The following is an 11,303-nucleotide window of genomic DNA, read 5'->3' on the forward strand; positions in this document are numbered from 1 at the left end:
ATAATTTTCCCCTTTGCCCCGGCGCGGTGTTTGTGATTTGACTCATTTCATCTATAAATAGTTCACTGATAAGCAGAATTTATATGAGACGCCATAAAACATTATTACCCCCTCCCCCCCACTCCTAATTCATACATTACTGATAAAGAGGCTCCACCCACATAATAAGACGCAAGTTCTAAAGGTGAAGAAGCAGGATGCAGTCATGTGAGTGGCGGTGACATCACCTGCCCCGCCCCCCCCAACCATCAATCACGTGCAGCACATCTGCCGGCTGAAATTCTCAGGATTAAACGTTACATTGTATCCAATCCCGGGAACACCATTCGTAGCTTTTTATTCCCCAGGTGATCCCGCCACTAACACACTTCCTGTCCTAAGGTGACAACGCTCACTGCACTGGATCTCTGGAGGAGCAGCGTTGTCACCCTGGGACCGGACTATGGAACTCCTCCCCCTCCCCTCACCTCCATAATACAGAGAGGAGGTGTTCCATAGTCCATAGTAATATTGGATCACACCAACACATGTAACATTCATTGCTTTTCATTTCCCTGGTGATCCTGCCAGTAAGGTGACAACGCTCACTGCACTGTATCTCTGGAGGAGCAGCGTTGTCACCCTGGGACCGCACTACAGAACATGTAGAGAAAAGAAAGCCGGCACCTCGATCTCCCGGAATGAATGAGTTTATTGATCCAGGTGTAGTACAAAATAATACAGGGCTTACGCGTTTCGGTGTGTAGCCTTAATCCTTAATAAGCTAAGGACTACAGAACACCTCCCCCTCTCCTCACCTCCATAATACAGAGAGGAGGTGTTCTGTAGTCCATAGTGGGGTTCCATTCAGTATGAATATTATTGGATCACACCAACACATGTAACATTCGTATCATTTAACTTCCCCGTTGATCCCGCCAGTAACACACTTCCTGTCCTAAGGTGACAACGCTCACTGCACTGTATCTCTGGAGGAGCAGCGTTGTCACCCTAGGACGGAACTACAGAACATGTAGAGAAAAGAAAGCCGGCAGCTCCATCTTCCTCAATGAATGAGTTTATTGATCTAGGTGTAGTACAAAATAATACAGGGCTTACGCGTTTCGGCATGTAGCCTTAATCCTTAATAGGGACAGGACTACAGAACACCTCCCCCTCTCCTCACCTCTATAATACAGAGAGGAGGTGTTCTGTAGTTGCTGGTTGAAGCAATGACACCGGATTTGAGGTCTTCAGGCCATCACCTACCTTTCTTCAGTGCTGTGTCCCTATTGGATGTTCCTTATTTTGTAGCATTGTGTCATTCCTAGCCCCGCCCCCTGCATCCGTTTCCCGCCCTCGGGTGACGCCCCCCCCCCTGTGTTTTGTTTTGCAGCATACCAGCTGATCACGGTGATCATATCGGCGGCCGGCGGGGGGCTCCTCCTCATCCTCGGCATCGCTCTGACCATCACCTGCTGCAGGTTGGTATTTCTCGACCCCCTGGGGACCCCGGATCATGTAGAGGGGGGATACACGGGGGAGGGTCAGAACGTCTTCGGCTGATCTGACGATGAATCGGGTGGGGGATGGGACAGATTTCCACCAATCGGCTCACATCAAATCTGATTCTGCGTTTCAGGAAGAGCAAACACGACATCAGCAAACTCATCTTCAAGAGCGGCGACTTCCAGATGTCCCCGTACGCCGAGTACCCGAAAACCCAGCGCTCCTCCGATTGGGGGAGGGAGACCATCGAAATGCAGGAGAACGGGAGCACCAAGAACCTCCTGCAGATGACCGACATCTATTATCCGGTGAGGGATTCTCCGGGAGGGTTCATGAGAAAATCCATTGCAAAACTCCTCTGTGCAACCTCCCACTCACGACCCATTGTGTGCCCAGCAGAGGGCGCTGGAACCCGGGAACAACCTGGCTACATTGTAGCAGGTTCTGATTGAGGGTCATTCAGAGGAGGATATCAGAAGGAGAAGGGAATAGATGGGACTATCAGGGGAAGCAGAAAGGCAGATGTCTCAGGGGCCCGGCACCTATAGGGGGTCCAGCTGGGTGTACAGCGTGCCGGAAACATCTCCATTCACATTGGGCCACTGTGGACACTAAAGTCACATGTTTTTTAATGACAGCATCTTATAGCGCCCCCTACCCGAAAGTGTTGGCTCATGTATATATACAGTATCTGACAAAAGTAAGTACACCCCTCACATTTGTGTAAATCTTTTCTTCTATCTTTTCATGTGACAACACTGAAGAAATGACACTTGTCTACAATGTAAAGTAGTGAGTGTACAGCTTGTATAACAGTGTAAATTTGCTGTCCCCTCAAAATAACTCAACACACAGCCAATAATGTCTAAACCGCTGGCAACAAAAGTCAGTACACCCCTAAGTGAAAATCTCCAAATTGGGCCCAAAGTGTCAATATTTTGTGTGGCCGCCATTATTTTCCAGCATTGCCTTAACCCTCTTGGGCATGGAGGTCACCAGAGCTTCACAGGTTGTCACTGGAGTCCTCTTCCCCTCCTCCATGATGACATCACAGAGCTGGTGGATGTTAGAGACCTTGCGCTCCTCCACCTTCCGTTTGAGGATGTCCCACAGATGATCAATAGGGTTTAGGTCTGGAGACATACTTGGTCAGTCCATCACCTTTACTCTCAGCTTCTTTAGCAAGGCAGTGGTGGTCTTGGAGGTGTGTTTGGGGTGGTTATCATGTTGGAATACTGCCCTGCGGCCCAGTCTCTGAAGGGAGGGGATCATGCTCTGCTTCAGTATGTCACAGTACATGTTGGCATTCATGGTTCCCTCAATGAGCTGTAGCCCCCCAGTGCCGGCAGCACTCATGCAGCCCCAGACCATGACACTCCCACCACCATGCTTGACTGTAGACAAGACACACTTGTCTTTGTCCTCCTCACCTGGTTGCCCCCACACACGCTTGTCACCATCTGAACCAAATATGTTTATCTTGGTCTCATCAGACCACAGGACATGGTTCCAGTAATCCATGTCCTTAGTCTGCTTGTCTTCAGCAAACTGTTTGTGGACTTTCTTGTGCATCATCTTTAGAAGAGGCTTCCTTCTGGGATGACAGCCATACAGACCAATTTGATGCAGTGTGCGGCGTATGGTCTGAGGACTGACAGGCTGACCCCCCACCCCTACAACCTCTGCAGCAATGCTGGCAGCACTCATACGTCTATTTCCCAAAGACAACCTCTGGATATGACGCTGAGCACGTGACCTCAACTTCTTTGGTGGACCATGGAGAGTCCTGTTCTGAGTGGAACCTGTCCTGTTATACCGCTGTATGGTCTTGGCCACCGTGCTGCAGATCAGTTTCAGGGTCTTGGCAATCTTCTTATAGCCTAGGCCATCTTTATGTAGAGCAACAATTCTTTTTTTCAGATCCTCAGAGAGTTCTTTGCCATGAGGTGCCATGTTGTACTTCCAGTGACCAGTATGAGAGAGTGAGAGCGATAACACCAAATTTAACACACCTGCTCCCCATTCACACCTGAGACCTTGTAACACTAACGAGTCACATGACACCAGGGAGGGAAAATGGCTAATGGGGCCCAATTTGGAGATTTTCACTTAGGGGTGTACTGACTTTTGTTGCCAGCGGTTTAGACATTAATGGCTGTGTGTTGAGTTATTTTGAGGGGACAACAAATTTACACTGTTATACAAGCTGTACACTCACTACTTTACATTGTAGACAAGTGTCATTTCTTCAGTGTTGTCACATGAAAAGATAGAAGAAAAGATTTACACAAATGTCACTGAGGGGTGTACTTACTTATGTGAGATACTGTATATGATCCTGCCTATAAAACTGCCATAGGGTGGACACAAAGTGGTTAAAGGCACGTTTGATGCTCGGTTTTTTTTTTGCCGTTTTTAACAATGAATGGCATCGCAGGAGCGCCAGGCGTGTTTTTCACACATTTCATAAACTTGCGTGAAATCGCTCACTTTTACGCACATTCATGGAGCACTAAAGTGTGAACGCGGCGGCGGGCGGAGTGCCGCGTCGTGTCATAGAGGAGCTCGGCACTGTATAGACTTCATCAGATTAAAGTGATGGAGACTCCGAGGCATATTTATAAAGCGGTGAATGTGACATTGACCCTGCATTCACACTTATGCACTTTTTGGTGCGTTTTGTGTTTTGCACAAATGCACTACAGTCCATTTAACATGGTTTCCTATGGATGTATTTCACATCTGTGCATTTTGTGATGCTGCGTTCTTTTTGGAAAGGATCAGGGACTTTTTTTTTTTCCCAGCAGCAGATTGCGTTTTGCGTGTAATAGACTTCAATGGAGCCACAACAAAAACGCAAGTGTTGCATTTCTTATGCGTTTTTTTAAAAGCATTTTGCATTTTTTTTCTCTCCATAACACACTCGTTGCTAGCTGGTTGCTAAGGAGGGTACCAGGAAGCCAACCGCTGCGTCCTTATCAACCAATGAGCTATCAGCTGTCAGCGGGCTTCCCCACTGACAGCTGAATGCAAATAAAAGAATTGCCGGCAAAAAAAAAATCAGGAAAAAAATTACATGGGGTCCCCCCCAAAATCCATACCAGACCCTTATCAGAGCATGCAGCCCTGGCAGGTCAGGAAAGGGGCGGGTGTACCCATACCATACCAGGTCACATGCCCTCAACATGTGGGGGGTGCTTTGGGGTGTGGGGGGGCTCCCCAAAGCGACTTTTCTCCATGTTGATGGGGACAAGGGCCTCTTCCCAACAACCCTGGACTGTGGTTTTAAGGGTCTGCAGGCGGGGGGGCTTATCGGAATCTGGAAGCCCCCTTTGACAAGGGGGCCCCCAGATCCCGCCCCTCCCCATGTGAATGAGTAGGGTACATTGTACCCCTACTCATTCACGAAAGAAAGTGTCAAAAAGAAATAAAAAACACACAGACCCCGACAACCACAGCCCAGGGTCGTAGGGAAGAGGCCCTTGTCACCATTAACATGGTAATATGGGGTGGGGGGGGCCCTCCGCCCCAAAGCACCCCCCATGTTAAGGGTCATGTGGCCTGGTATGATTCAGGAGGGGGGGCTCTCTCCTCCCTCCCTTTCCTGACCTAAGGGCCTGGTATGGATTTGATGAGGGGACCCCACGCCATTTTTTTTGCCTGCTTTTTTTTTACATTATACATGACTCATCGGTTTGTTAAGGACGCGGCGGACGGCGACCCGGCTATACACAGTGTGTTTAAAGAGGGAAAAAAATATTGCATGAAAACTGCATGTAAAAGCGGCATCACAAAACGTGGGTTTACAAACGCAAAACACGTTTGAAAACCGCATCAACTGCATAAATGTGAACCTACTGAAGATCGCTGTGTATTAAAGTGCATTGACCCTCGTTGGAGGTCACATTCACGGCTCTATGAATAAGCTCCCCTCCCCCGGTGTCTGGCTGTTATCAGGAAATAGCGTCTTTATTTTATAGATTTCCTTCTCATATTATTGATCTTTTATGGCTCCTCTGCCGCAGCGGGGTGGCGGTCTCACTGTCGTAATCCGATCGTCCTTCCTGATGGGGAAATTCCTGAATCTAATAATGTTCTCATTGTCTATTTTTAGCCCGGATTGCGTAACTCGGACATCGAGCGGAACGGCCTGTACCCATATACCGGACTCCCCGGGTCCCGACACTCGTGTATCTACCCCGGACAGTACAACCCGTCCTTCATCAACGAGGAGAACCGCAGGAGAGACTACTTCTAGAACCGCCGCTGGTAGAATAGAACTGTAGAGAGAGTGAGAGCCATCCTCCGACATCACAATGGAGACACTCCAACCCCAAACCTGACAAGAGGCGTGCAGCAGCTGTGACCCCCCCGGGGCCGGTGCGCCCTCTGGTGGAGGGTCTCAGTATTGGCCACATGGACAGAGCTGGATGAATTCTGCCGCACTGCCCGGATTATCGATGGTTCATGGATAATCGTTCCGCGGGTGCGATTTGGCGTTCGTGACCCGTGTCCTGTGTGTAGCAATCGGTCACGGACCGACCTTCGACTCTGTCATAAGAGTCGTCCTGTCATTCGATTTCCACTAATTTATTAATTGTGTGTCTGACGTGTGAAGGATCCCATCTACAGCATGGGGCTCTGACTCAGTGTGGGGCCTTGACTCAGCATGGGGCCTCGGCTCAGCGTGGGGCCTCGACTCAGCGTGGGGCCTCGACTCAGCATGGGGCCTTGACTAAGCATAGGGCCTCGACTCAGCGTGGGGCCCAGACTCAGTGTGGGGCCTTGACTCAGTGTGGGGCCTCGACTCAGCATGGGGCTCTGGCTCAGCGTGGGGCCTCGACTCAGCGTGGGGCCCCGACTCAGCGGTGGGCCTCGACTCAGCGTGGGGCCCCGACTCAGAGATGGGCCCAGGGGGCACAGCTTGGGGCATTGATGAAAAATTGTTGTATGGGGAGGAAAGTTGCCGTAACCCAGCTACTAGGAGGTGCAGCTCTTTTTTTTTCACAGCACTCCCACAGCTGCATTGTAGGCAGAGTCACACAAATTTAAAGGAGGAGTCCAAAGATTGCCCATGACAACCCCCCAATATGGCTCTATTCACACCAATGCGTTTTTTTTCCATGCTTTTTGCAAAAACGCAGGAAATTATTTTTTAACATGGGTACCTATGGGACATGTTCACATCAATGCGTTTTTGTGCCTCTGCGTTTTTGGAAAGGGTCTGGGACTTTTTTTTAATGCAAAATGCTGCTTTTTTTTGGTTTAATAGATTTAAATGGAGAAGCTGCAGAAAAGCATGTAGTACGTTTTTATTGCGATTTTGCTGCAATTTGCATTTTCAAATCTGCCCAACAACAAATTTTCCCCCCCAAAAAAGCACAAAAATTCCAAAAAGCAAATTGCGGTAAAATTGCAGTAAAAAATGCAAAAAGCACAGCAGGAACGCTCAAACCAAAAATGCATAGGTTTGAATGGAGCCTAAAGGAGAAAAGATAGTCACACCCACTCATCCCCACCCCCACCCATACAGCTCAACTGTGAATAGGAGTGAAGGGGTTAAAAACTTGGGGGTCATCGTCACTTGTTCGGGGTCCACGTTGTCTCTGGAACCACAGTACAAGTCCTCCCCTACCGTTTCTGTAGTTTGGTTGTCACAGCTCCTCCCCTCTGTTCACTGATAGGCTATTGCCATTCAAAGCCAGCCAACTGCAGCGCAGGAATAAGGCCATTAAATATTGCATGACCAAAATATAACTGCACCGGTTTCCAGAGACAGCGCACCGGAGAAGAAGACAGATCTACACCTGGGTGGAGGGTCCTCCGTGACACGGAATCTGCAGGTGACGGTTATAAAGGATATCCCCGGAATAGCCGACCTCAATATGTACCGGGCAGAAGCAGGTCAGTGTGTCATTATATCGGCACAAATCCTTACCTGCTTCTGCCCTGTAAATATTCAAGCAGGTTCATCTTTTAAGTCATGGGTGCTCAACCTACAGCCCTCCAGCTGTTGCGGAACTACAAGTCCCATCATGCCTCTGCCCGTGGGAGTCATGCTTGTAACTGTCAGCCTTGCAATGCCTCATGGGACTTGTAGTTCCACAACAGCTGGAGGGCGGCAGGTTGAGCACACCTGCGTGGTCAGTGTGAGGTTCCACTTCTGCTGCACCACATGATCAGCCCATTGTATCCCGGCATCCCGTCCATCCAGAGTCTCACTCCCAGTGCCGTAAACATAAAGGCGCAGCCGGGGATGCCGTATATCATTTCCTCTGCAGCTCTCTGTAACAGCGCCGAGGACGATGGATCTGCGCGGTCGATCGCCCACTAAAGTCGCTGGCCAGTTCCTCTCACAGCCGGCTGTAGATTAATAAAAGCAGAAAGTCCCAGTTAAACTCGTGCAGCGATTTTATATATTAGGGGCGGAGTCACACTGGAGCACACATACTGTTTCTGATAGGCCGATCATTTCAATGGGCGGGAACTTGTAAAAATCGCTCAGCACCAAACCGCATGTTACTGCAGAACAATGTGATTTGGTGTCATGTTTGCTAAATGCGTTTTTTGGGGGGCGCTATTAACGATTAATGGCACCCGTGCGCATCAAAAAAGGTGCGGGAAACGCTCACAAAAACGCACTTTTCCCCACACCGCATTCTGGTGTGAATAGGCCCTATATATATATTTTTTGTTTTCTTTCTGAGCCCCCATTCACACCAAAACTGATTTTGAAATCTTGCGACTTCCCTTTAAATCGCAGGAGTTCAAAGCCGCATGTCAGTGCGACTTCAGGTGCGACTTGGCTGACATCTGTGCGGCTTCATTCACGGATGTCTATGCAAGTCGCACCTGCAATCGCCAAAAAAATCAACATTTAGAATGAATGGCATCCAATTTGGAATTGCGGCGGTCCTGGCCGAGATTTCAAATCGCCAAGTGTGAGTGGGGGGGGGGGGGGGCTAAAATAAAAGCATTATGGGCACCAGAGGGAGCCGAGGAGCAGAACGTGTGCGTCTTTATAACAAGAGATATAATGTAGCCATTTTAGAGAACACTAGAGGGAATTGGCAAAGAAAGGTAACCAAAGGTTACTTCTTCCACAAACATTCTCTAGAATTGTTACATTGTATCTTTAGTTACAAAGCGTGAATTCCCCATGCTCCTCAGCTCCATCTAGTGGTCATATTGTAGTATTTTACTACATAATAAAAGAATATTCGTTCAGAAGAGAAATAGCCTAATGCCCCGTACACACGATCGGAAATTCAGCCAGCAAAAGACCGATGAGAGCTTTTGGTCGGAAAATGCGACCGTGTGTACGCTCCATCGGACTTTTGCTGGCCAAACTCCAGCCAGCAAAAGATTGAGAGCAGGTTCCCTATTTTTTGGTTGGAAAAAGTTCCTATCCGAAAATGCGATTGTCTGTAGCAATTCCGACACGCAAAATTCCTACGCATGTTCGGAAACAATTCAACGCATGCTCGGAAGCATTGAACTTCCCTATGCACCTCAGCTCTATCCATCTCTACATGCAGCTCCATCTAGTGGTCATATTGCAGTATTTTATTACTGCCCATGATAAAAGAATATTTGTTCAGAAGAGAAAATACCTAAAGAATATTTATTTTTCCTCCAAGTCACACACAATCAATGTACATGTACGCTATTTTCTCTTCTGAACGAATGTTCTTTTATTAGGGGCAGTAAAAAAAAGCATTATGGGCACCAGATGGAGACCAAGGAGCACAAAAACATACATCTTTGTAACAAGAGATATAATGTAACAATTTTAGAGAACACTAGAGGGAATGAGCAAATACATGTAACCAAATGTTACATATTCCCTCTAACATTGTTACATTTTATCTCTTGTTACAAAGACGTTTGTATTATGCTCCTCAGCTCCATCTAGTGGTCATATTGTAGTATTTTATTACTGCCCATAATAAAAGAATATTCGTTCAGAGGAGAAAATCGCCTAAAGAACATTTATTTTCCCCGTTTCGCACACAACGAATGTACATGGAGATTTGCTGAACGAATAACTCTTATAAATAGAGACTCTGCGTCACGTGAATGTGATCCGGAGAGATATGACAGGTACACTTGGAGTCTGTCCCAGCGATATTCCGTCATCCAGTGAGAAGATCTGTGGAATAATCACCACCACGAATGTTCCGCGGATTTCTACCGTCCGTATTTATCGCATTGTCACACGCCGCCATCTTGTATGTCTGCACCTTATACTTTGCTCTCAGCTTTCATTTCTTACAAGGCAATATGTATACCAGGCGGTGTGATGTCACCAGGACCACGCCCCCTTTCTTGGTCAGGTGACCTCCATGCCTCATCTGTGACTGGTTAGAAACACTGTATCCCCCCCGCGGTGCTGTGGGGGGCCTCAACCTGTGCAATCGATTTGATTGTTGCCATAGGATCTGCAAATTATCTATTCTTAGAGATGGGATTATTTTTATACAAGGTTTGTGAATGAAGTCTGGCGTTCTAGTCAGCGTCATAATTATTAATAAATACAGAATTGATTATTTCTCTGCGTCCATGTGATTATTTTTATATCATTTAGAGGAAATCTATAGAAACACGTCCAGGATTCCGGACAGAGATTTGTGGTTGACTCATTAATGTCTATTCCTATACAGGACTATAGGCCGGCCAATCACAGGGATCACATCCTCTTAAGGCAGCAGTGGCCAATCAGTGCTAGGACAAGGGGAAGGGGGCAGGAGGGGCGCGGGTCTCGTGTGAGGAGAGGGGCGCGGGTCTCGTGTGAGGAGAGGGGCGCGGGTCTCGTGTGAGGAGAGGGGCGCGGGTCTCGTGTGAGGAGAGGGGCGCGGGTCTCGTGGAGAGAGGGGCGCGGGTCTCGTGTGAGGAGAGGGGCGCGGGTCTCGTGTGGGGAGAGGGGTGAGGGGTGCGGGTCTCGTGTGGGGCGAGGGGCGTGGGTCTCGTGTGAGGAGAGGGGGCGCGGGTCTCGTGTGAGGAGAGGGGCACGGGTCTCGTGTGGGGAGAGGGGCGTGGTCTCATGTGAGGAGGAGAGGGGCGTGGGTCTCATGTGAGGAGAGGGGCGCGGGTCTCGTGTGGGGAGAGGGGCGCGGGTCTCATGTGGGGAGGGGGGCGCGGGTCTCGTGTGAGGAGAGGGGCGCGGGTCTCGTGTGAGGAGAGGGGCGCGGGTCTCGTGTGAGGAGAGGGGCGCGGGTCTCGTGTGTGAGGAGAGGGGTGCGGGTCTTCCTGTGGGGAGAGGGGCGCGGGTCTCCTGTGGGGAGGGGGGCGCGGGGTCTCGTGTGGGGAGAGGGGCGCGGGTCTCATGTGAGGAGAGGTGCGCAGGGTCACGTGTGAGGAGAGGGGCGCAGATCTCAGTGTGAGGAGAGGGGCGAGGGTGCGGGTCTCGTGAGGGGCGCGGGTCTCGTGTGGGAGAGGGGCGAGGGGTGCGGGGTCTCGTGTGAGGAGAGGGGCGCGGGTGTCGTGTGGCAAGAGGGGCGCAGGTCTCATGTGGGGAGAGGTGCGTGGGTCTCGTGTGAGGAGAGGGGCGTGGGTGTCGTGTGGGGGAGAGGGGCGCGGGTCTTGTGTGGGGAAAGGGGCGCAGGTCTCGTGTGAGGAGAGGGGCGCTGGTGTCGTGTGAGGAGAGGGGCGCGGGTCTCGTGTGGGGAGAGGGGCGCGGGTCTCGTGTGAGGAGAGGGGCGCTGGTGTCGTGTGAGGAGAGGGGCGCGGGTCTCGTGTGGGGGAGAGGGCGCGGGTCTCGTGTGAGGAGAGGGGCGCGGGTCTTGTGTGGGGAAAGGGGCGCGGGTCTCATGTGA

The 11,303-nt window shown here is 50.0% G+C and overlaps 1 protein-coding gene across 1 annotated transcript in view; it reads left to right on the plus strand.

Moving 5' to 3' along the window:
- HEG1 (heart development protein with EGF like domains 1) overlaps positions 1-10,039 on the plus strand; it is a 34,764-nt gene extending 24,725 nt beyond the window's left edge. The window contains exons 5-7 of the mRNA XM_073635248.1: positions 1,376-1,463; positions 1,622-1,796; positions 5,603-10,039. Coding sequence (XP_073491349.1) covers positions 1,376-1,463; positions 1,622-1,796; positions 5,603-5,746 — 407 coding nt within the window. The 3' untranslated portion in view covers positions 5,747-10,039. The remainder of the gene's footprint in view (positions 1-1,375; positions 1,464-1,621; positions 1,797-5,602) is intronic.
- The last annotated feature ends 1,264 nt before the right edge of the window (positions 10,040-11,303 follow it).

This window comes from Aquarana catesbeiana, linkage group LG06 (genome assembly GCF_042186555.1).
Source record: "Aquarana catesbeiana isolate 2022-GZ linkage group LG06, ASM4218655v1, whole genome shotgun sequence".
Classification (NCBI taxonomy): Eukaryota; Metazoa; Chordata; class Amphibia; order Anura; family Ranidae; genus Aquarana; species Aquarana catesbeiana.